Source organism: Anopheles coustani, chromosome 3 (genome assembly GCF_943734705.1).
Source record: "Anopheles coustani chromosome 3, idAnoCousDA_361_x.2, whole genome shotgun sequence".
NCBI lineage: Eukaryota > Metazoa > Arthropoda > Insecta > Diptera > Culicidae > Anopheles > Anopheles coustani.
The window spans coordinates 25,914,942-25,941,465 of NC_071288.1; the positions used below are offsets into that span (position 1 = coordinate 25,914,942).

The 26,524-nt window shown below is 44.5% G+C and overlaps 1 protein-coding gene across 1 annotated transcript in view; it reads right to left on the reverse strand.

Annotated features, from left to right (window-relative positions):
* LOC131258586 (adenylate cyclase type 6) overlaps positions 1–18,544 on the reverse strand; it is a 43,232-nt gene extending 24,688 nt beyond the window's left edge. The window contains exons 1-4 of the mRNA XM_058259938.1: positions 18,431–18,544; positions 17,741–17,971; positions 11,154–11,250; positions 3,290–3,429 (exon numbers count right to left, since the gene is read on the reverse strand). Of these exons, the coding sequence (XP_058115921.1) occupies positions 3,290–3,429; positions 11,154–11,250; positions 17,741–17,971; positions 18,431–18,544 (582 nt within the window). The remainder of the gene's footprint in view (positions 1–3,289; positions 3,430–11,153; positions 11,251–17,740; positions 17,972–18,430) is intronic.
* Positions 18,545–26,524: the final 7,980 nt, after the last annotated feature.

Consider the following 26,524-nt stretch of genomic DNA (forward strand, 5'->3'; position numbering starts at 1 on the left):
ACCTGTTGGCGTCAAAATTAAACATTATTTATTGATGGTAACTTTCACCTGATAGTTAATCACCATGATCGCCCGCGGCCCGATTCCTCCCTATGTCCACCCTGAAACAGATTTAATGAAATTCATCATATTCCACCCGATTTCGGTTTGACCGCAGGCGAAATAACAAACCATAACCCGTCCGGTGATTCGGCCGAGCTGGCTGAGGTTGATAAAAATAAAGCCACAATCGTTAAAAACTGAATACCACCCCTCACCACCCCCCGGGACCGTGCCGTGATTTTGCGGTGAAGGCTTTCCGATGAGGTAACCCAACAGGGGGGCGCACCTTCAAACAAGCTTATTTCCATAAGTGGTTCGGGGGAACGAAGGGTCGAAAACTAGCAGGGAAAATTGTGTTTGGAAAAAAACATATCAAAAATGGCTCGCATACATCAAAACCGATGGTCCGATTCGATGGGGAGAAAATCACCGACCCCGCACAGGGGACGTCACGGTGAGCCAGAGTCTGCTCTAGCCTGCTTGAACGAAATCTAATTAACAGTCACTTTGTTCGGCCCCGGTTGATGGTTGTTGAAAGTTCCAGAGATTTGTTTTTTTTTCTCCCGTTCCCCCACAGAAGCCTTTTTGTAAGCTCGGTACGGGACCGGATTGGAAAAATGTTTTTCCCATGTTGCGGGTGTAAATGAGTGCCTCGGCATTATTTTGTTGTTGTGGCACCGCCGGTAAAATGCTGCTCCATCCAGTCAAGGGCCAAAGGGGTCGTGTGGGACCGAAGTAAAATAAAATGGGTCCACCATGGTAAGAAGATTGAAAAATGCTTCCTTTTAAGCGGCGAAATAGGGAAAACCCTTTTTCGATTATGCTGTAATAAAGCAGTGGCGTCCGGAGTGAAACGAGATGCGCTCAACCGACCGGTACCGTTCCATCGTGATAAGGCATAGCTCGGGAAAGCTCTCGTAGGGCTTCACCCCCGGGATGGATGGAGGGAAAAGTAGCACTGCCATTGCTTGTTCCAAGGTTTTACAAAGAGTGGAACACGCTGTGGGAAACCTTTAAGACGACACCTTTTGTCGCTCCCCAAGGCGTCTGCCGTACCGCAAAATCCGTTGTTTTGTGACGATTGCAAATCTCTGTTCCACTGCATCTTTCCGACCGATCGTACCAAACCACCATCGTCGGTGTCTTTGTTCGCCTTCCTTTGTGTCAATCTCTGCCCGGACAAATTTACCGCCAACACTTTACCTGCCAGTCCTCGGAAATGCGCTTCGGTGCGCTATGGAAAGCCATATTAAAATCAACTACCGCAAGGTGCTGGTTTTCCGACGGAACGGTACACGAATCGGTTCGGTTCCATTGGGTACCAACGGGCTAGTTTGATCAGATACTGGCCCTCGCTGTGGTCCGCTCGCTGTCATCAACTTTCTTCATTTCCATACTCTGATAACCCATTCCCGGGACGTGTGCAAGAAAGCGCACTCAATCCGGACCGATTTTTATTCCGCTTCCTTTCCAAAAGCTATGCATATTTTGTGTGTTGGCAAGACGAATCGCATTCCAAGCGACCCGAGTGACCGGCTTGGCCTTCAATAACCCGTCTCGGAGGGAACGAACGAAGCGAATTGGTTTACTTCCGGTGGCTTCGGCTTGCTGCCAACCGAACCGAAGCCAAACGAGGAAGCAGCGACGGAACCGCCTCGATGCTGATGCGTATCAGATCCAAGCAGGACGAAGCGGTTCTCGTTGGAAAAGCACAAGGAAAAAGTTTACACCATCTCTTCAAAACCAACCCCTACCGAACCACCCCCTCGAGCACTTTCCATTGTAGCAGTGTGCGTTGATGAAACTCCAGTTCCGTTGTGGAGCACGCGAATGTCAGGTGCATTGCACATGCATTTCCCGGTGGCTATTGTTTTTCCCCCTATTTCCCGTGGGACGATGCAGCAGCAGTGGTCGGCTCTTTGTTCGCAATATTAATGTTTCATGCTTATTCCATTTTCCAAGTGGAGCACCGTTTTTTTTCTTCCTTTTTTTTCGCCTCGTTCGGTTCACCATAAATCTTGCAATCTCGTCTACGGTGCCGGTGGAAATGTTGAAAAATAAATACTAAAAAACAAGTACGAAACATTGCCTCTCGGTGCAACGTGCCCTCTTTCCGGCGGCGTGCAGTTCAACGGTAATAAAAATTATTTGTTTCTCCAGGTGCAAAGGCAAACAAGCTTCTGGCCACAGCCGGCGTGTCCTGGGCTGATTCGTTATTCCTGTTTGTTCCAATTCGGTTTTATTTACTCGCCTCTCGTGCTGTTGTTATTTCTCTTTCGCTCTCGTGTATTTGAGCTTACTTTTTTTGCGAAATTGAAATAAACAAATTTAAATAAACAAACAACGCGAAGGAACGCGTATCGCCGAAATGCGATTCGTTCCTAGTGGTTTTCAACGCAAATGCAGAACGTTGGAAAATCGAGAAGAAAGTAATCAACGTGATAAACCGGATTGTTTTTCACTCCCATCTTGCAGAGCGAGAGAAAAACCGGAAGCTGAACGAGTTGGTGAAAAAACTGGTGGACAAAACACATTTATACTACCAAGAATTTCCCATCCCGTTGGAGACATCCACGGCATAAGTTTTTCTTCGGTAACAACGGGAAAAAGGGAAGGAGAGAAGAAACAAAGTGAAATTTTCAACCATTATCTACGGCAAACTTCCTAAAGATCAGCTTGCTTCGAAATGGTGAGAAAATTGAATAAAAGTAAGTACACGACGTGGGTAGAATAAACAACTGGTAACTCGCTTATAATTTTTTCTTTAATACCGTATTATGGATTTTTCCCGCGTCCAGATTTTCCAGCGGTCACAGAGCGAATAAAAGTCGAACATCGTCGGCATCGGCAATGTTGCTCGTCGCGGTTTTCTTGCTATTTAAGCGATATTTAACTTTTACCGCGACCAGCCAAAGAAGGTAGGAATAACGCAAAAGAAATATCTCTACAAACTTCATCCTCCCGGTCCGACTGAGTGAAGGCTGAAGCCACCGACAAACTTTGCAGGTTTCGTACCTGCACAATGCACAGTGTGTCTTGAGGTAGGGAGACCAGCTCTTAGCATTCTCTCATTCACCATTTTCACCACCAGGGGGAAACTTTGATGGGAAAGATTTGGCGAGCGTGTTGTTGTTGCGTCTGCAACGCAAAAACTTTTGATGGATTTTCCGCCCCTTTTTCTTCCCGGCTGGGGAGAGCACTGTGTCGTGGAGTGTGTTTTTCTACCAGCTAGCTGCGGTTGACTTACCTGGACATTTTTGAATTTGTGCGAGCAGATGACACCGTTGAACAAACACTTGACCGTGTTCCAGCAGCGGGATGTATCGAACACGCCCTCGGTGGTGTTGTTGATGTTCAGGTTGTTCAGCGGTTCCAGTTCCTCTTGTGCTGGAAAATGAAAGATTCATACACTTTATTTTAATGCAAGATAGTTATTTTCTATGGTTTTTTAAGTTTCCATCAGTTGAATGTTAAGACGGGAAGAATTTTCATCCAATATTACAGCAAATTATTATTTAAAATTTGAATATTTTGAAGAAAATTTAACATTCAACATTTTTCAGGATTGACCCAGAAGGATGGGCTGCAACGAAAAAAATGTTAAGTTGAAAAGTAAACAACAATAACTATTGGGGATCAATGGAACATTTATTCAATCTAATTGCACTAAATGTGATCATTATTTTATCGAAATGATTAAAAGTTAGGATGAGCTCAACAGAATCAAAGTATTCATTTTTCAAATAGTAAATAGAGACAAAATAATCTTTAATTTTATAAATCTCAGTTTCAAAGTCCCGTGATGAGATGAGGCAATAAACCCTACATTTTTACAGTGCACGTGAAGCATGCTTTTTACAATCTGACTCTAAGTGGAAACCGGGACTCGAACACGGGTTTACCAAGAGCGAAGCCGTAGTCTTGCCGAGGAACCATAGCACAAGTTAAAAATTGTGAGGAAATATCGCTACTTGAATGGCAAACGTAGATTTTGAAGAAAAATTTTATTTCGTACTATAAAAGATTTTCCCATTCGGGATTCGAACACCAAACCTCTGATACAAGGCTCGAGCACCACTGCCAGTATACCAGTTGTACAAGTGGATTGCATAGGGAAAATACAGGTATATATGGCTATGTGAATAAATTGAACCACCAAGCTGTTAATTTAATAATGGTTATGATAATTTGAAATCTATGTAACAAAATATGATCAGATTTGAAAAAGTAATTTAAATATCTAAAAAAAATCATGAAAAAAAATTTTTTACAACCGTCAACAAAAAAGTTTTTCCTAGCCTAGATTCGAACTCCGATCCTCCGGAACAACACCCATGCACTTTGCCCCCTAGACTATTGATGAAAGAAAATTTCCGAGTGATATCACAGGTACTTATATGTCTGTAGGCAATCTGAATGTAGCATAGAAAATGAACCAAGAATAAAAACTTTAGTCACATTTTTCCTCCCCGAGCTTCGCCGGGGCTTCGAGCTAGTATTTTATATAAAGGAGGTTTTATACACGTGATAGCCCAAAAGTCGAAGTATTAAAACATAATTTATAAGCCACCGACTTTTAACAAACCTTGGAAAAATGTAGCTGAGCGTGAAGTTTTTAAAACAAGCTCCTCATCATTTTGAAATATTGAGTCATTCACGTAAATTTACGATATCCATTCTTTTCCAGAACTTCACCACGTACACCACCACAAAATTGCACACATTGTGATTGCGATTACTAACCGTACCATCATCCACATCCGTAATACGAACGTTTTCTAAATGTAACGACCGCCGCCCACCCCAGCTTAACCCCAATTAGAGTAATTCGCCCCTAATTGGCGTGTAAACTGTGGGTTGCGGTTTTCTTTCCAAAGCAAACACGCACTTGCACCTTGAAGCACCTACGCGGATGGGTCAATCCGAGCTGGACTCATGGACCCGAGCGAAATGCGAGTCGATTTCGGATGCTAATTACTAGCCCGGATCCGGTACAGTAATTGTATCCGTTCCCGTCCGACCATCCGCGCCCGAATAGACGCCCGCAAGCTTCGACGTTTGTTTAAATCTGATACAGTAATTACGGTTACTGTGAGACGAATCATTCGATCGTTTGGTTTAGTTAAACAAGAAACATCATTTCCATGAACGATGAGGGGGGAAAGGAGAAGAGGTGTTGCTTAGAAGCGGTGCTTGTTATTCGAAAGACCGCATCTTGTGGCCGGGCATTCGAATCGATTCCACGAGTTAAAGCAGCTCGTTAAAGAGCGATAGTTCGAGCGGCCAGCAAGTCAATCACAAATGCAAATATCGACGTCCTGCGGGTAAAGTTGGTCCTAACTGTTGCCAAACACTCGCCCACACAATACAAGCACACACACACACCGACGGTAAAGGGAAGTTCAACAGGTCGCTTCCCGACAGCTTGAAGGGCAAACCAACGCACGCGTACCGATTGCTTGAGTTGACCTCTTAAGTACCGCTTACCGGCAGCCTCAACAATCACTAATCGAGTCCTCGAGGCATCCATCATCGATTTCCCTTTTAGAAGGGACGCGCCCGAAGAGTATTTCTCTTCTCTATCTCTTTCACTCTCCCTTTTTCCTCCTGTTGCACTCGCAAGCTTCCGACGTCGAAAGAAAAAGCTACCGCTTTCTTCTTTGCAGATCTTTTTGTCGGGGATAATGGAACCAGCCTTTCAGGATGAGGAGTGAAAAAACCCACCGGAAATGGCTGCCAGTGGTTGGCTTCCGGTTTTGAGTTTTATTTTTCCCCAAAGTCCATCCCGTCGACGGAACGGTAAAGTTAAGCTGATTTATTTCAATTCGGTTCGTCGTTCGGTCCCTTCGGTTCGCGCACGCCAACGTCCGTTTCCGACGCCGGGAAAACCCCCAATGGGGGTTTTCGGTTAAAGCCTTTCTCGAGTACGAATCCACTTTCAAAGGATAATGGTATTCATGGCCCAAGTGTACCAAAGGGTGGGAAAAGTTGCGCCAGCGTGCTCGGTGGCATTAATGTCTTCCTTGCCGACGGTAGAATCGGGCGGTTCGGGGATCAAGTCTTTGCCGGAACTCGCCTCAAAATACTTTCTCGCCCAAAATACTTTCATAACGGAAAAAGGAGGTTTGTTACTTGGTTTTTGTTGCTTCAAATTTCCACGTTCCAAATTTCTCAATGGAACCATTTTTGAGGGTGTATTCAAGGCAAACAGAAATTATTTAATTAAAATGATATCATCGAAAAGTTTGAGAAAGAGATGGGGCCAATGTTTGAAAACGCGCCTTGACCTACTTACTACTGAGTGCGCAATTCGACAACCCTTCTCTTTAAAGCGAATCTCAGGTGAATCTTTTCAATTTCACCTTTTTGCAATCGACGAGGGGCAGAAAACTGTACCAAGTCCGTCCACTTTCTCGGAAAAGTGCTGTTTTGCTGCCATATTTATGTTCAACAGTTGCCTCCCGAACTTCTCGTTCGAAGGAAATTTCCCTCTGGAAAACCTCGAGACGATGAATAAATGTTGCACTGTGCATGTTTGTTTGGTTTTGCTAGCAAATAAGTTTGTTATGATGGACGCCCCCACGGCAGCCCTCGGTTCTTTCGATTCGATACGACTTGCGTTGCGATGCGTTGAGTCACAAATGATGTCCCTCTATGTCCCGCCCGTAAACCGATCACCGGTCGACCTTCTCCGACCGCAGTTAATCGGAAGTTGCTCACCCACCGGGGTGGGTTTCATCATTTACGGAAGCACCTTCCGCCGAGATATTGGCACTCGGATCGGTAAGGGAGTGTCCGGACAAACCTTCATCCACACGCGTGGAGGAACCGTTTTTCCGTCGAATGGTCGGGCGAGCGGAAGGGGCCACCGGAGTGAAATGAAATGCCCAAGGGTACGGAACGTACATAAACATCATATTTCATAACTTGAGCTCCGACTTCCGGGAGGCTCGCTCGTTCGCTTTCAAGCAAGACCCACGCACATACGCCCGGGCTCCGTTGTTATCGCTCTCAACAATGGACGGACCTTCCAAGCGAAGACCGACAAGAGTTCCTGGCTTTAAAGCACCCAGAGGTCCCTTCTCCTCGGATGAAGTCGACCAAGATTGTGTTCATAGGGCGAACCGGGCGAAGACCCGGGTCGTAAGTAACTGCTCCCGCCTGCCAAAGAAAAGCCATAAAGTAATTGTTAGCACGTTCTCGGTAGAAAACGTAGAGTACATCCATTAGCGCTGCGGTTTAAAGTGCCTCGGAACGCACACAAACAACACGTCGCTTAAATGCTTACGTGCGCCTTGCCAACCGGAGCCCTTTATGACCCGGTCGCAGATTTGTGTTCTTAGTTTCTCGGGAGATTTGGAGCGATTTCGTTGGCCATTAAGGGTAACTCCCCGGTCAAGACGGAGAGTGTCCCGCCGGTGCTCGGGATAGTTTAATATCCTCCTTAAGCACTTACCGTTTCCCGGCACGCGCGCCACCTTCGCGTAGCGTTTATCTTGTCACGGCATGGCATTGATAAATAGTTGACCAAGTCGATTGCCATTCCGTCGATTACTGCCGGTTGCCGTTTGCAAAAACATGTGTTCGAAGCTGCTTTGGTGGAAAGTTTTCCACCATCCATGTCGGCACGCATCCCGCCAGCCAACCGTCTCGAGTGGACGGCAAACAAACACAACTTTTTAGATACGCTCCTCTCACGCCAGCACCCAAAGGGCGACAAAGTGTTCTCACGTTGTCGAACGACATTAGGAACGTCGGGTAAACTTTAACTTTTCGCCTCTGCGCTCCTAGTTTGGCCCGTCGCTGGCGTCCTTTTCGTCTGCCATTGGCGTGTCCCCCCCGTCGAGCGTACGGCGAACCCCGAATGGAAAAGTTTTCCTTTTCCTGGGTAACGACCGGAGCCGTTGTACTTGACTTCGGTGTGATAAAAGTAGAATGAAATCATATGAGATAACGAGAAAAGTGCCACCTACGATAACTCGTGAGGAGGTGGAGTTAAGGGGGGGATAAGAAAGTTTGTTCTCAACTTGTTCGATTGATAATTTCGTAATAGAGGACCTAACCCTTTTTTGTTGGGGACAATTTATTTTAATCCATGCGACGTCTTGAAGATCAAAATTGACGTGATCTTTTCCATGTTTGAATTTTTAAAAAGCGTAAACTTTCAAAGCTTATCGCAAGGTTTTTATCAAACAAGTCACTTTATTACATCGGGTCGCAAACCAGGTGTGAGTTTTGCATCAAATCAATACAATTTCGCTTGTTTCGAAATTGTGGAAAATGGATTTCCCGTAACAAGGTTACTCGGAATGGATACACACATTTTGCAGACACTGTGCCGTGTGCGCACAAACAGCTCTTCAATTCCGTCACGGATATTGGGACACGACGTTCCTATTTTACCCGCCCCCTGTTCCCCGTTGCGCAAGCCTTGTTCGTCAACGGGACGAAACAAACAACGGGCAAACACAAGTATGATTACATTTTGTCGTATTATCCGCTCGAAAAAGGGAACCGGTCTGTTTGCGAAATGCGAATCCAATCCCTATCCAAACCACGGTGCGACTCGAGTTCGTGACTTCAAAGAAGTCAATGTGAGGCACAGGTTCCTTCTGGCGCTGAGAAGCACTGCAGGATTGGTATCGTTTTTTTTTGCTTCTTCCTGTATTTCGTCCCCATTTTCCAATTCACTTGACTTGCCTTGATGTGTTCCGTGGAACTGCTTGCGCCGTTTTACGGGGCCGTACGTTGGCCGAGGACGATCTCGTCGTCGTTGTATTCAAACATCGTGTGAAGTCAATTTCCTCCCACCGATTCCGCTGCCCCGACGACATTTTCCAATCTCCCTTACTCCCGTGAATCCCTAGCAATGAAGCACGTAGACAAACCCCGACCGAGGACAGCGACCAGCTGAGCTAGGCTGGTAGGTGGATGAGCCCAGCGTCCGAACGAAGAAGTGGAGTGGATTCAATTACAGACAACTTTCCCGCACCGACCGGCGAAGCCCCACCCGGAAGTCGCACGCCGTGTAAACACGTTCGTTTCGCATGCAAACATGACAGCCAAGAAAGCTTCCCTACCGGCTCCCGGTCGAGGACCATCAATAGATTGGCGAGCTAGGTAGGTCCACTCTATCGCGCAACACCGAGGTAAAGTTGTTTGCAGGGATACGAGAAAAAAGAACTGCTACGAAGCGGGACAACTCACCGGACTTTTGCTCGGTTCCAATGAACCGGAAACCGACGACCTAGGGGTTACTCAATTTAATAATGTTAGGAACAGTGTCCTGCTATCGAATCGGGTAGTAAATGATTCTTCTGGTCTGGCGATCACTTTTACTTTGAGGCTTACACAAACCTGTTGGAGAGGAGTGCGGGGATACACAGTCTCATTGCACAGTTACTGCGAAACCGTTATCTTTCTATTTTCAAACATCCATCAACGATCAAAGAAGATCAGAATATTACGTGTTTGGCATGTTGTTGCTGGAAAAATATCTCGTTAGAAGCTGGCCACGTGTCGGAAGGGACTAAACCTCCTTTTCAGCAGCCAAAAGGTCAGTAGGTTTCGATTGCTTTCGAACGGCGTTAACGAGGGTGCGAAAGCGTTCACCTCCGGGAGTTGAGGTACCGATACCCCTTCTCAAGAGTCTAAAATTAACTCGATGAACCTTTTTGCAGTACTCGCCCGAAGATGAACATCCACCAAAAAAAAAAAAAAAACAACAACCCTTTTTGCTTTTTATCACCTACCTAGCCCAAGTCGTACAGTTTGATCCACTTCAAACCGGCCCTAATCCGGCCCGATGAAGTGAAGTGCGAAATTACTGCTCATGAATACCACCATAAACTATTGCTGCTGAGGATGCGGTGTTTTTGCCCGGATAGTTTAAAGCTTTTTCCGAGCCGGTGACCTGATTTGCATATCAACCCGCCGTTTGACCTGCGATAAGCGACTGGTGGAAAGCATTCGGAGTCGGCGGCAGTCAACTCCAGCCGATGGAACGGGAGGCCAGTAACGCCAGGTTCAAACTATGGCAGACTCTGGATGGCCTTGCCGACAGCGCCACATGGTTTATTATTAATTAATGTAATATGAATTTGTAATTAATGTAACGGCACGAGCGCGGGGGTGGGCGTCTGCAAGACATCAGAGTCTAATTTTCCCTCCGGGCAACATTTTCCAACTTCCCTATCCCCAAGGGTGCGCACTCCGGGAGAGCGCACCCAGTGACGGTTTCAAGCAAGTACGACTAGAGTTGTGCCTTATGAATCTTTTGGCGAGATTCATTCATATGAATCTTTCGCCTAAGATTCGTTCAGATGGATTCATTAATCTTTTGGGATTCGAATCTTCAAACGTTTATGAATCTTTCGAATCCTTAATGAATTTTCATAAATCTTTCATGGATCTTGGACGAATCTACGTGATTCTTCCATGACGAAAGAAATCCTTCCAAAAAAAGGTGATCCCTCTGCCAATTTTTTTGCGCCTAACTTTTCATCTTTTGATGAATCTTTGGGATTCATGAATCTCTCATTAAAAGATTCATGAATCTCTAAAACGCAGAAAATCATTCAGATTCATGAATCTGAATGTGAATTACACAACTCTAGGTACGACAGTAAGGAATTAAAACAAAAACCCGAATGACGGCCCTTTCCCCTGCTAGCATAAAAAGGTTTTCTCCAGTGAAAATTTCTTCTCTCTCTCTCTTTCTCAATATCGTTCTACTCTTGGGGCATCGTGGTTCAGCGGTGAGCGATATGCGCGAGAAGCGAAATTGTTATCGCACCGAGCGATAATTCTATCGTATTCAATTAGGTCCCAGCTATGATTAATACAATTTGATAATGATTTCCCTGTTGGGCTACGAATTTCCCGCGCGCGTACACGGCGGCACTCGGCGACGAGGACGTTACCGGGCCAAAGTAAACGCATTTCCTAACGAGCCAAAAATTTGACGAATTATTCCCCTCGGGAGGTGCCGTTCGAGGACTTCATCAAAAATAAAAACCCCGCGCTTTCTATCTGCTGTGCATTTTTGCGAGGCGAGTCCATTTCGGTGAAGGAGACATCTAACGGCCTGCCCACACTCCGAGTGTACCTACCTGCGCCACTGTAAATCTGGAAGCTCTTCTTCCGTATCGATGGCGTGCCGGAGTAGTTGGAGTTCGTGTCGTCCAGGTTGAACGCCGTCACGCCGGCCTGCGAAGCGAGAAGAAGGAGAAGCGTCAACGACACAACATTTTCCATTAATTTTTCATCAAAAGAATAAACCTAAACAAGCGTAAAGTGAAGATTTAATAAACTTTCGAGGAAGCGAACCTAAAACACACTGCTCAGTCCCGACCCTGGGCCGGTCGCCGTTTTGCGTTCCTTGGAGAACGAGAACAAACCGTATCGGTGCGAGGGGGGAAAACTCTGGCAACAATCCCGCGAAGCGGGAAACAAGCAACAACCTTGCCCCCGAAAAAACACAAACTAATCCCGAAAACTCATTCACCGTCCGCTAATAAACGGTTCTCAGTTTGGGCGCTCCCGCTTGCTTGCTTGCGTTTGGGATCGGGCAGAAAATTTGCACGGAGGTCACCGGAGACATCGTTAAATCTTTCATAAATCACGCGAAAAGTTAATCCGGTCCGAGCTAAATCGAGTCAGCGGCTCGGCGTCCCGTAGCAACTCGACGCCGCGGGTCCACGATCGGCAGGCCGTTAATGTACTTTTATGGTACACTTTTATGACTATCTTATGATTAACTTTGGGCGGTGTTTCTTTCCTTTTCGGTTGGTGTACAAAAAAGTGACAAACAATCTGGAAAAGTTTTTCCCCAGAGCTTGGAGAGTAATTGGACTTGCAGCTAGTAAACGGTTAATAACGTGACTAAACTGAAATGAAGAATCATAATAGTTTAACGACCAGAAGCTTGGAACAAATAACTTTGAGTGTTAAGTGCAATTGGGATACTTATTCCAGAATCAAAATACCCTCAGGTGAATGTTTTAATCCCTCTAAAGTACATAACATAGCGATGTAATTTCCATCGACTGCATTAAACCTCGCAACTGCAACTGTTATCTTGTGAAACCATGCAAAAGATGCAAGCAGGTGAAAACAGTTCCCAACGTAAAGTACATTTGTTAAGCTTAACCTGCTTAGGGATAATCTTTTTCAACTTCTATATCAAGGAAGAGGTTGATGAAATGAAATAATAAGAAAATTCAAGGAAGAGGTTTAATGCAATGCAAATCTAGACTTGGGCGAAATTCAAAACTCTAGTCTTGTGCAACGAAGATCAAAGAATTATGAAAACTTCACACCTTAGCTAAGCCCCCACTGAACAGCTGAATGGTAAACGTGGTTATATTTATACTAGAAGCGACAAGCTAGTGAAAAATTGCACCACATCTTCTTCATGTCCGCACACCGACGGTTATGGGAGCCATGACACAATGCTTTTTCATTTATCTCCATAAGCATAGCCGTCCGCTACAACGGAAGAACTCACACGGAGCACCGGTGATGGAGCGACACGGAGCTATTTGCTTCCTCATTTCACGCAAATTACCATTTCACCTCGTCCTTTCATTCTTTCGGCAGCGTGCCAAGTGTCGCCTTTTCCTTCGGTAAGCCACCGTATAACGAATGGCGGTAACGGAGAAACCGTGTGGGAGAAGGGAGGTGAGAAAAACGTAAACCTATTCATCATCCTGATTCCGAACCTTGTTAACAGTGATGGCAACGTGCTTATCATCATTATCACATCCTTAGCCGTGTGGCTTGGCTGCCGCCGCAACGGAACGATGCACTTCCTGGATGCTGGAAGGAAAAATGCACCCAAGGAGCTGATGCTAAGGATGCAATCCGTCCGATGTATTTTTGCTTGGAGGAAAGTAAGCATCATCCCCGCTTAGCACTAACTCCGCAGCATAACGCAACCAAAGCCCGTTTGATAGTGCGGTAGGAAACGTTCCAAATTTATAATCCGCTCCATTTTTTTCGGTATGATGATTTCTTGCTTCACTTTCCGTAGGTTTTTCTCGTTTCACCGAACGACGAGCAAATTACTTCGTGAGTAAAAACCGAGGCAGATTGAATGCACGGTGAACGCTTCGGTTGGTCGGTGCACACACTGTTGCATATGGTAGGATGAATTTCATTTCACCAGAAACTACACACTCCGTACGTTTGGTGGGCTGCATTGTTGCGGACATACACCATGCTTTAGAAGTAATACGTTTCACATGGTTGTGTGTGGGCATTTGCTAGGGCAGCATAAACATAGTTATTCAGGAAGTTTTAAAAGCGCTTCCGTTACAACTTCACCCATATGTACAATTTTATTCCACGAAACTCCTAATACGATAGAAAATTCTCTTTTCCTACCGTGTTTTTCCATGGACGTTCCAACCAGATTACAGAAGGAAGAATATTCACTCATAAAAATGTGAATTTTGAATGGTAAAACGAGAAAACATTCAGCACAGCAATAGTTTTGCATTCAAGCGTGAGCATTTTTGCACAAGTACTAGGAATATTTGTTGTCGAAAGAGAACATTCTGTGGGATTCATAGAAAAGATGCTTACTTTGTAAAAAAGTGGAACTTTTACAGCTAAATTTTTAGTTACAGCTGGTTTTGCTTTGAATTGAGAGTTATGTATCCTAATTCTGCTCATTTAAGCTGCACTGCAGCCGAAAACTATTCTACGCAAGTAGTTGCTATTTAAAATTCAACGTTTTATGTACGAAGTATTGATATTGGGATAACATGACCCATTTGGAAGAACTACCGACAATACTCTCCACGCTGCAATAATCAAAACTGTCATTTACGACGAAAAGAGGCTAGTTATTTGGGCAGTTTTAAAAAGGCAAGTTTTCATAAAAGATTCTTGGAGGAATGCATATGTGTATTCCAATAACAATTCTTAATGATGTTTAGGTTTTAAAAACTACTTTAAAAAATTAAGTCGCTCACAAACGATTTGAATGCAGAATACTTTCATCGGCACAAGTACAAAGTCAATTTTATCCCGCACCAATAAAAGACTACGAAGATAATGTTTAAAATGCGGATCTTTGTTTTAAGAAAAAAATCATAATTACAGACACTCACCGAATTACGACTTAATAATCAAATACCATTATTGTTGTTGCTCTGTAATAAAACAGCGATGCTTTTAAAGCGCTTTGATTCCGCCACTCGGCTTGCTGTGCAGTTTTACTGCCCTGCTGTCCTGCTGATGGCATCTTAGATAAATTGTAATTAACGGGGCCGCAGCGAACGGAGAGCGTCTTTTAGATGTCGAAATCTCATTTCCTTTAATTACCCTCACTACTGCTAGTGAGCGCTGACGTCGCTTTGAACGTACACATCTACCGGCCGCACTTCCGCACAGCAAAGCAGCACCGCTAAATAAAAAACCGACGCATAATCACTATCCACCGCGATGCGTCCCGCTTCTGCTGGCAGCTGCAGTTCAAAATACAATAAAATTATAATTACCATCCCCCCGCCAACGATGAAACGAGCCAGCCGACCGCAAAATGGCAATGATTGCTTTCCAAACGATCAAGCGGCGCGGGTTTTACTGCAAATGCGCTATAAAATTTGGAAACTGTCCAACATAAACAGCGAGCGGGGGTAGGTTGGATGTTGAAACGCCCAGCCACTACTTACCCAGTGGAACGTTTTGTCGATTTCGGACCATAAAAGTGTTGCCTCAAGTGTTCGCCGACACTTCCGCCGCGAAACATAGAGAGGCCATCTAGGAAGAGGTAGCCAAGTCGCCCAAACGGTTGGAACAGGAAGTGACTCTACAAACATCATCCAGTGTGTTTCTTTGAGCGACTTTTATTGCCAGTTTTCTTCACCTTAGCGCATTCGTTTACATTCTATTTTTCCCCCTGAACCGCATGGTGGAAAATGATTTTATAAAAAAAAACACACACACACGCACAACCATACGAACAACTCGCTCGGAAAGCGATAAAATATCACCAAACGTCAAGTCACATTCTCCAAGGAAGCTTTGCGGAGATTGTGACCGCCTGGCGGCTCGACGACAGTCATCTTCCCGTGTGTTCGCTTTCCGTGACGTTAAGAGGAGGCTATGAAAGCTTTCAGAAGATTATAAAATAAAATAGAAATGCTTAGACACCGAAGGAAACAAAAATCCACCAGCGCGTGGACGGCATTTTATGACCGTGTTGTGTTACGGGAAATCGGCACTTTAAGCGGGTGGAAACATTTTTGAATTACATTTCGTACTTCGTTCCTGTAAGTTCGCTCTGAAATCTGGGCGCAATTCGGGAGGGATTTATTTTAAAAGCTAAATTTCCTTGAAAAATCTCCAAATTTGTAGCCAGTTTTAGCTAGGTGTGAATGAAAAGGAAAGCCTGCGGAATATTTGCAGCTCATGGGAAACAATCTTGTGAAAACATCTCCCACTACAATGGACCTACACGTTTAATGGTTGGCTTGTACCTTTATATCTTCGACTCTACAGTGAGTATCGCGATTGTCCTGCACACGCGTTCGGATTCTTTCCACTCGCTTGCACAAACCATTACTGAAGCCAGGATCTGAATTTTTTGACGCATGCTGCAGAACGAAAAAGCATGAGTGTGTTCCACGTTAACACGCTTTATCGCTTCACGTGCATAAAACAATTACTTTCCTTAAACGCTCTCTACCACAACGAACAAAAGGAGGAACACTTCCAGAAGGGAAGTGGGTTTTCCATGGGGAAATGGATCCTCAAAGCTGTGCAGGGAAATTCCTGTGAATGTCCTTTGGCGGATGCAGTAATCGCCTCTATCGCCATGCTGGTGATGCTCAAAGCGATATGATAGCGACCTCTCATAGACCGAGGGTTACTGGAAATCCACATACACACACACACATATATACACACAAACATACTCCATTGTGGTTGTCAGTTCCAGTAAAAGCAGCTTGAAAGCATGTCCTGTTGGGATAAGGACTCACCCAGCGAACAACGCGCTCCAGGACGTGCTGTTGGTCGATGGAAGCTATTTACCAACTTTACATCGCACCGTTTTCGGGGATGATCGCTGATACACCGGGGGAGGATTTCACTTTTTCCAACGGATCACCTCGCTGGCCGTTCGTTCTTTTTGCTCCGACGCAACGCGTTTGAAAATGAACCTGAGTAGAGTTTCGGTGAAGTAAATGATGAAGCTTTGATTTTCCTCCTTTGGAAGGCATAAGCCTGCTTTGCTCACCACAGTTCCACAATTTGATGAGCCAACATTTCATGGATCCAGACGAAACTTTGTGGATTTTTTGGAAGAACTTAATTTACTTTCGAAGCTTTGTCACAAAATTTGGTCTCCAATCCAGAGTCCTCTAACCGTTTCGATCGTTCCGACCGGGTTTGTTTCGTTCGACGGCGGTGTGATGACGAAACGTTTTCACACACTCACCCGCACGCTCGCCCGCATCGACGCACGCACGCACGATTGCATTGGGTGAAAAGTTTAGACATCCTTTCTGGCCCTGCGTCGGATAACATTCCAACGTATGCAAAGCAGTTCTGCTGGTGGCGCATATCGTTCGTTCGATGTCGTTTACATTTTATTAAATCTGACTGCGAGACGCAGATCGCGCACCAAAGGTTACCGTTCGCAGCCGTTGCCTTCGTTGGCATCGGTCCGGAGAAAGAATGCGTACAGCTAGATCGTAGCGGAGCCCTATCAGCCCTTCATGGATGCTGGCGTTATGGCATGCGGAAAAGCTCTCAGAATTTCACAGCGACCTGCTATTTAGCATTCCCGTGGCATCAGCCGATACGCGTCGTTTGCCGAAGGCAGGAGGAAGCAGATGAAGCACAGCATACCCAACCCACCCGAAACGAACGAACCAGATGGAGACAAACGTATAAATCCGATCGCAAACGTGTGGCAATGCCGAATCGCTCGATTGCATATCACCGGTTTCGATGTGTTTTCGTACGGGATTGTTAGCTAACCGATTCATTCTTGAGCTTGGGCGTGATGGGAAAAGGGGGAAATGAAGCTAGCGAGAGGAAACGGTTCGGATATTCCTTTCTCTTATGCTTGATGATGGGAACACTCTGGTTGAAGCACGTGGCAAACGTTTCCGCACACCGGGGCGGCTTGCAGAAATTTATTAATACCATGGTGGGGTTAAAGTTTTTCCGGCTCATTGGAGGCGAACTTTCCTTCCGCCTCAAAATCTGGGGCACGAACGAAGCAAACCGGCAACCAACCAGCAATGTTTTGCCACCAGCATGATCGATTACATGGAATTGAGTTTAGGGTTTCTCATTGTCTTAAAGCACAATTAACAACCTGAAGCCGGAACGGAAGTGAAGCACTTTTGCGGAGAAGCGAACATTCGGCTCGAAGAGGCGCTGAACGAAAAATGATTTCCATCAAACCGAAAGCGATCGATTTCGCTGATGCAGGCACTCAATATTGATTCAATCTTCCTGCACTCCCGGAAGCACCGAAGACGTTGAACAAACTCGCAAAAATCGTACTACAACGAAAAATCAGCTCCAAGCCATTAATCATAGATTGTTATTGCTATCTTATGTGCAGGTATGTTGTGCAGCTACCTTGCCTAGACCTAGAACGACCATTGAGTGCTCATACCTGCCATCGGAAAAAGATACCAGTGGAAATACACTTACACACACATACACTTACCGCTATGAGACTGCTGCTGATCGACTCCTGGCCGCGGACGTTCGATTTGAAGTGCTCGATGACCTCCCACTTGGGCTTCTTGGGCGAACTGTTCTCGTGTATGGTCATGGAATGTGCCGGCGACGCCGACTCCAGCTCCAGCGTGACGGAGGACGTGGTCTGGTCGGTGGGCTGCTGGCGCAGGGACGAGCAGCGCCGTGCGAACTTGTTCTTGCGCAACGACGCAAAGTCCTGTGCCCGGGGATGGTGGGTTTGTTGTTGTTGCCGTTTGAGTGATGGTGGAGGTGGGGTGGTGGTCGTGCCGGTTACACGGTGAATTGAGGGGGGAACGAAAGAAACGAAACATAATCAACAAACGTGGAAGAGAGTGTTTGGGCTTTCGGCCAGTGTCTTGAGAGGGGGGGGAGATGGCGGTGTCGTGACTTCTATTTCTGGTGAGATTGTGTAAGGTGCCCAAACGGTGGCCCAAACGGTATTTCAAACATGTCACTGGGTGCTTGAGAAAAACCAAAAAATAAACGGCAGTGACACACACACACACAAATACACCTAGCGTGCGCCCCCCGTTCCCCCGAGGGAAAACGTCTGAAGTAAAGGTCACCGGAGATTCGGTCCGGAATTGCCCCACGAATTACGTTGTACGTAATCGGTGGTGGTGGGTATATTTCTGTTCATCCTTACCGAACTTACCAACTTGCCATCGTTGCTGCTCTTCTGTTTGATGCGCAGGGAAAACCGTTTGCTCCAGTCTCGGTTCTGGTTTTCGGTCGAAAACGAGCGTAACAGAGGAAGCGGTGACGTCATGTTGATACGTAATGCAGAAAGGATGCTAGTAGAATCTGAAAATGAAAGAGGATTAAACATTAGAAGAAGTTGGTGCTATTTTGCTGTTAAAGTTATTATAAAGGCAGCAACAAAGAGGAACTATCTTTTTTCTCGGACTGAAGAAATATTATGTTTCTTATTACATCTACGCTTACTAAGACAGTCAACGCTGACTTGTGTGTTATCATAGTTAGCAAAATGGTAGAATAACGATATTCTTTTGAAAACACCATGCGCCTCCATTTCAATACAAATTTGGATAAAAAGCTTAATTAGTAGTATTTTCCCTTCAGTTAAATGGATGTTTACATGTCAAGAAAATTTATTTTATTTCATATTCATACTTGATGGACTCGAACACGAAAGTTAAACAGCCGTAACGGACATATGTATAATATTTTGCAAGGGTATTTCAATATTTATTGATATATTCAGTTTCAAATGAGTTTTTTTGAAGGATGTATTATATATAAAGCTCAACATTCTATTTAAATATTTAATAGTTAAATACTGTGCAACATGTTTTTCACAGTATTTTTTTAAATCTACCATCAAGTTCGTCACTACATTAATTCGTCTTTTATTCTAAGTTGTTTTCAAAGACAAAAGCAGCGTTCGGTGTAATGATGGAAATCGTAAAGGCGCACAACTAAGGAAGCAAATTGCGAGTCATTAAATTTCCCAATCCCAAACCTGGTTACAATTCTCTCGTGGAGTGTAATGCTTTGCCATTGACGGGGTAATGAATTCGATCTTCGTATCGACACCGGAGCACCATTTAGCACTCCGAGAAGAAACTTGCCATTGTACCGCCAGAAGTACTATCTAAATAAACTTGGTCCTTCCCATTACGCTCCCCTGGGCGTCGGAGGGCTGCGGGCGAATCGCAATCCACGCCACCGTGTTGCGTCGGGAAAATGAAGTTGTTGACTTTGTCTTCCCCAGCTGGCATCGAAATTCGTCACGGGAATGTGCGAGCGAAAACAACACTGGCATGTCTAATTGATTTTGCACCGAAACAAACCGTTAACTTCACTTCTCCTTCGTTGCACAGGCACGCCAAGGGGAAGCATTCGGAGGAAGGAAGAAATACTAAGTAAATATTTGCTTTTGTCAGCTAAACTCATTTCCAATCCGAAATTTCTTCCTTCTCCCGAGCGGCCGACTTCGGCTTGTTCTCGCCGCCACAAGGGTCATCATTTTATCTGCCAGCATTTTTATGCTGTCTTCTGGAAAGCATGTTTATGCTCGTTCGTTCTTTTATTTATTTGTTTTCGTACACGGCGTAGGACGGTGATATATTCCGACAGCCACAATAATTGAAAGAAAACTTTTCGCTTACTATCACTTACAGTGCTCGAGCCGAAATGCCGGAGATCACGCGTAAGTTCTTTCTTTTCCTAGAACCGTTTGGAGTTAGCATCGCTGCTTTTGACAACCTTTTCCGGAACGAGGCGCAGCCTTTTCGCCTTCAGCAGAGAATTTTCTCTCGATTTCCACCTTCCATGACATGCAGAACAAAAACGTGAACAATAGTGTGGGACTCAATCGATGTGTTAGTATGAAGCGATACCGAAAAGGCCAATTTTGCATTACTATTACTTATATTGAAACTTTCACAGTAGAAAGTATAGGATTTTCTTATTGGTTATAACTATCGTTTGAAGTTTTTGAAGATGAACTGTTTAAAAGTTTTGATTCAATGATAGATTGAAAAAACGTCCTTAAAAAATAATGACGAAACGTGGCAGTATTTTTTTATTCGTTTACATGTTAAACACTGTTAAAAATAGCATTATTTGAAGCATGATCATGATTTAACATATGAATATCTTATAACTAATGATTATTAGGTGTACCGACCAGGTGTTTCTTCGAGTATCAACAATGATTGGAACCCGCTCAGAGAGCACGCTCAATTATGTTAATGATCAAGATATTACTCATTCATTGTAATGCAGATTTGAACAATGGAAAGTCTTCATTACCTGTACAGTTCCTGCTCTTTTAAGTTTTATTTTCGCATCCTGTCCCGGGAAATATTCATATCGTTCAACTTTTCCGTTCGTTTGCGAGAGCAATTCGGTGAAAACGAACGGATGCATCGCCAAAGCACAAATTTATGATGCCAACAACAATACCTTTGTTTGATCGTCTGCAATCCGTGCCCGTCCCCTTTCCACCGCAGACGCGCCACGTGGCGCGACGCTAATGAAGTCTTTGTTCTACAAAATTCTCCGAAATAAACTTTCTCATCTACTAGCTTATTATTATTATTCCCAGGAACGACCCCAAAGTCGCTGGACCGGGTCAAAAGCAACGGAAAGGGATTTCTCGCAGCTTAGCTTCTTGGAATGGCATGTTTACTCATCCTCTTGAGCCGCTTTGTTTCGCTCGGGCCGGTTTGACGGTTGCCAGGGGCCGTTGGCCAGACCACAAAGTTTGTGACCACTTTGCGGTCGTACAAATATTAGCCCGTCGTGCCATACCGTGCGGCTCCATTTGTCTTTCGGACCGTTAATAATAATACACAACAAATAAAACGAGATGAATTCAGTGTGTTTAATATGTCTACGCTGTATAAGCTCACTATCATCGCTGTCATCAACATCACGCGTTTGAACCACAAACTGGGATGCACAACATTGTGTTCGATGTACCAAAATAGGTTACCAATCTCTGATACGTTAAAGCTCGGATGGTTTTTTTTTTCTGTGCAGTACTTCGTGCCGTTAAAACTAAACCAAACTAGCGAACATTGACTTTCGCTATCGAACAATGGACATACACAATGGAAAACTGGTTTCAATGAACCCCTTTCGATATGGTCGTCAGGAAAAATTATACTTCGATCTTACATTCCCGCTTCTCATGACTACCAAATTCCTCTTCATATTGTGACAGTTTTCATTTACAAAAATGGGACAAAAGGGAAAACGAGCAGCGAACTCATAACCCTCCAGCTTTTGGAGATTTCGGAGATGAACGATACGGCATCGACCGGTTGTCGGGGCAGATCTCAACCTTTGCCTGATGCTCATCTGCTACCGAATATCTATCGAGTGGTGCAACGGTACATATGCAACTAGGGCGAAACCATCCATTCAGTTCAATCGCTTTTATTCGCCACATTATTTTCGCAAAGCTATAAACTACTTTGCAAAGCATTAACGTGCCATTTTCCACACTTCAGGTTTTCCTCCTCAGGAGAAACAGCATTGTTAGACGATTGTAAAGAATGAAAAGATGAAACGATTTTATGATAAAATAATGACTATTCATATAATAATATAATATTTACCGATCATTAACATAATATTTACCGATAAAACATCATTTTCTAAGGACAAGGTTTTGTGTTTATATATGATGGTAGGTCTTAGATTTTATATGGCGAAGGAAAACGATCATTGAACCGTTTGGCAAACCGAAACTCCGGAAATTTGAATCACTTTCCTGAGCCCGCAAACACAATTGTACGAAGTAGAAAAAAAGGAAATCTTTTTAACAAGTTAATAAAGGAATTTGCGGAACGAAAAGTTTTCCACAACGGGTTTGGGTCCAATTAAAAACCAAACACAACGGCATGCCGGTCGTTAGTGCCGGTTCGTTTGAATGATTGGGCCGAAATGGGACCCTTTTTCCGCTTAAAATCGTGGCCCGAGAAAAAAAACCGGAACGGGATGTGGCGACAAAAACTGTCCCTTTTGATGAATGAAAGCTACAAAAGGGCTTTGTGTGTGGTGGGAAAAAATCTTGTTGAAAATGTAACATTCATCGAACAATTTATGTTTATTGGACTAATGAGCTCCGGCTTTCGTATCGTTCGGCGCCTCAGCACAATCGCGTCGGCCACAACGTTTGCTGCGGAAGTCCACAAAATGGACAGTTCAAAAATCAATCACCGGTTGACAATATGTGTTTTTTCCTTCTGTGAGGCGAAAGTGACTGAGACTTTTCGAGGTATAAAAACACCAATATGCCTCTACGATCAAATGGCTTTTCGCTTGAAAGAGGAAAAAACATTTATCAATATTCGTTATTGATTGATTCAATCGGTTTCAGAGATTTTTTTTCCACTTTTATGAATTTTCTTTTCTTCCGTTGATTAAACACAGTTTTATCGCAGTCATTCGCGTCCATTCGACGCTTCCTTCCGCCAGAACTCAAATGGTGTCAGATAATTTGATTTCCGTTCGGCAGCATCCACTTTCCGGCGCTTCCGGTACCTGTTTTCGGTGATCCACCATGTCTAATTAAATTAGGTCCCGAAACTGAAGCGTGACACGGAACACATGCTGGCGAACGGCACCGGTGCGCAGCGAGTGTGCAAAACCAATCGCCCGAAAATGAAACATCTCGGGGGAGCTTTTCGCCGCCCCAACCTGTGCGCTTTCAGCCCCATCGATCACAGTTTCCGATTCGGAACGGCAGATCAATTAGCAAGGAAGCGAAAAACCTCCCCACAACTCAAAGGCCAAAATGGCCCATCCATCTCTCGGCGGGATGGGCGCACAAAATCACCCGGAACGGCAGCTACTGTTGTCTGTCCGTAAGCGCGCAAAAACACATCGATGAACCGGTGTTCCGGCCACCGGTTGTAAGCTTGTAAATTAATTCTTCACACATACGCCCACACCGGTAAGCTCTCGATGTCGCCGGAAGACGATTGATGGGTGAATGTATCATTTATCTCGTATGATTAATGAGCTCACAGGGCGTTGTTTGGAGCTCATTAATAAAATCTACCTTAATTTTATGTTCCCTGGCGCATCGGGAAGATCAAAAACCAACGGTACCAGCTGCTTTTGTTTGGGGAAATTCGCTCTATCAAAGACCGATAAATCATTTCAAATTTAATTCTCGCCTTCCAAATCAAAGAGCGAAGGGTAAGTTAAACAAACGTAACAAACCTCCAATCAAACGATACAAGCATTCGCTCTTAGCAAAACTCTTTTCGGTCGCACAACCGACCTCTGATTTAAAACGTTCCTCTTGCCGAACAGGGGAAAGTCAAACGAAAAAGTCTGTTCCAATATTATCCCATCAGCGATTACAAGTTCAAAGTGAACATCCAACATCAGCGCCATGCATTATGTATGAGCGATTATCAGGCAAACTGGAAAAGAACGGCCAACCCAAACGGAAAAGCTCCCCGAGTCTGAAATGTGATGAACGGTGGGAAAAATTACCAACCAATGTGCGGGTGTGGGCGTGTGTGTGTGTGTGGATTTCGGTATGTGTCATCACGCCGGTGACATTTAAGCTTTCCTTGCGATGGACTTTCGACAAACCCAGCGCCGGGAGGATCGTTGTTAAAATTCCAAAAATACCGAAGGCTGCTTTTGCAAACATTTTCCATGGGATGCCGATGGCGATGTAAAACATACCCCTCGTTTCCACTCCCTACCAGCAGCACCACCCCGGTTGAAGATGCTTTTGTGGGAATATGTTAACTCTTTTTTTGGTTTTGGCTATTCTGCAGCCTTTCTTCTCTTTCGCGTGACCCTTTCGGCGCTTCACCATCCCGTTATCACACCGGTTATCTGGTCAAGCGAGTGCAGCTGTACGATAGTCCACAGCCCGGCCAAAGTCAATTTATTATCCAGCTCTAGATTAAATCATTGTCAGGACAGCTGAAAAGCTGCATCGAATACGAAGCGGAGCAGCAGCTGCAATAGGTCAGTTGTAAATTTAGCTGGCAGAAGCGACACTACCTTCGTCATCACATCAGGAAAGGATGTTGACAGAATGAAGGGCGGATGTGATCGCAGGGACCCCACGGGGACCACCGGGGATACGAGGGACAATCCGGCCTGGGCCCGCCTTCTACCCGCAGGAACAATGCATAACAAAAGATTCGAATCGAGATTCATGAATAAAACATGTATCTACAAACGAGTGTGTGTGGGTGTGTTTGTGTACATGTGTGTATATGTCGGCGAGGAAAAGAATTGGTGTGGGAAGCCAAACATGACCGCTCCACCGACGGTCATGAAATTCCTTCCATTGCTCCGGAAGCTGTCGACAACCGGAACGGACCGAGCACATCGTTTGTTGCTTAACCTTTCATGTTTCCGGCAGACGCTTTTTCGCCCGAAAGGAACGACCAAAACATAGGGGGAAAGGAAAGGAAACAAAAAAAAAGGTACGCTTCAATGGTCTAGGATATCCGTTTCCGGAGGGAAATGGATGAAGCGTCAGAAAAGGGAAAAAAGAAACAGGAAACGTTGTCTAACTAACCCCGTCCCGGTTAGAGGGAAGAAAGGTAGTGCAGATTAAGAACAAAGACATGTGCACACAGGAACAAATTGACGAACTGGCATGCTGACATCGCATTGCAAAATATATGCTTTTGTGAAGGTAAAAGGCATCCACCACCGGAAACTAACACCAGGTTTATTAAATGATTGACTGTTGGTGTTGAAATAAGGTACAAGACATATTTTCCATCAATGTGTTCCTTGGCACGATAGCATTGGAACCAAGGAAACAAAATGTTGAATTTGAAAAAATAAATTGCATAGTGCACCAGGCATTTAGGATAGTTTCACTTTTCTCTCTACATTTCAATCTAAACGAACATGTTTGACATGTTTGGATTTAAGTAAATATGAAAGATTCGTTTCTATTATATTATTTCTCTCTGGACGCAATTTTATTCTAACGTCTCAACGATCTGATACGAAGAAGACGATTATTCAATGTTTGTCAAGCAAGGACCGTTCTGGAACGGTTCTGGTAAGATTACAAGCGGCACAAACACATGGTCAAATGATGCTCGTTTGTACTTTACATTCCGGTAAGCAGACCTTCGTTGAGGTTGGTCCCTTCCATCGGTACCGGAAAGATCTTGACATGTTTGTGTGGAGCATTTCATTGAATTCCAAACGCTTCCATACCCGATAACGACTATGTCAAAAGATATTCTGGTGTCTTGGGCAAACCATCGATTGGAAGGAAATTATTCATCGCCGCTCAAGCATTACATGATAGTTCTCTAAACGTTGTGTACTGGAAGTATGGTATTTAAACGTGTGATTAACCAATACTCATTTGTGTCCGATGCTATCTATTACGAGGATTTGGATTGTGAGAATTTTTTTACTTAAAATAAAAACAAACTGATCTATTTGATCGAGATAAAAACTTGAAAACATTAACGAATTCATATGTTAAAGCAAATAACTATAAAAAATACGACAAGTAATTTGTTTACAAATCCGACGGCGTAAGACTACGTGCACAGGATTGATTCAGCAAGCAAACCTCTGAATCGTTTTAAACTGTTTTCCCTCGTTTAACGAGCCTTCAATCGCACCAATTTGCTCCAGCACGTGTTCCTTTCTGAAGACGCCAACAGCGACCGGAAAACCAGTTCAAGGCCATTCTGCTGGCATTAAAAAGTTTTACCCCGGGAGCGCAGCGCACCTTCAGAAGTTTTGCTTCGGCAGAATCCGTGCTTCTTCCCATGGTTTTCCGAAAGTTTTCCCCCACTTTCATTTTGGGTAACCGTTACCGGCGCGGAAATGTTGGATGCGAATTAGTTTAGCGCAATTTTCAGGCAGCCTGCCTCGGGCAGGCCTAGGGTTAAGCGTTCGTCAATCATGTTTCCATCCAAACGAAGGTGTTACAATTATTTTTGAGAAAAATATTTCAAAAGCTTCTGCTGCAATTCGTGTTATTCTGACAGTTTGGTGAACGAAGAATAGATGTAACAAATTTTCAATGCCCCGCTATTTCATGACCCGCCCGCCCAAACTGCAACTAGGCGCCATTTTGTGGAAGAATTTCCAATATTCGAGTTCACCCCTTTCACTCGGCGTCGTAACATACTTTTGAGGTCATAAAATCGATGCATCATGAACTTTGCCAAGCACGCAAACTTTCTCGTACGTTCTAGCGTCTTTCGGCTGAAATCGATTTTGAGCGGAATTTCGTTTCGATATGTTCGAGAAT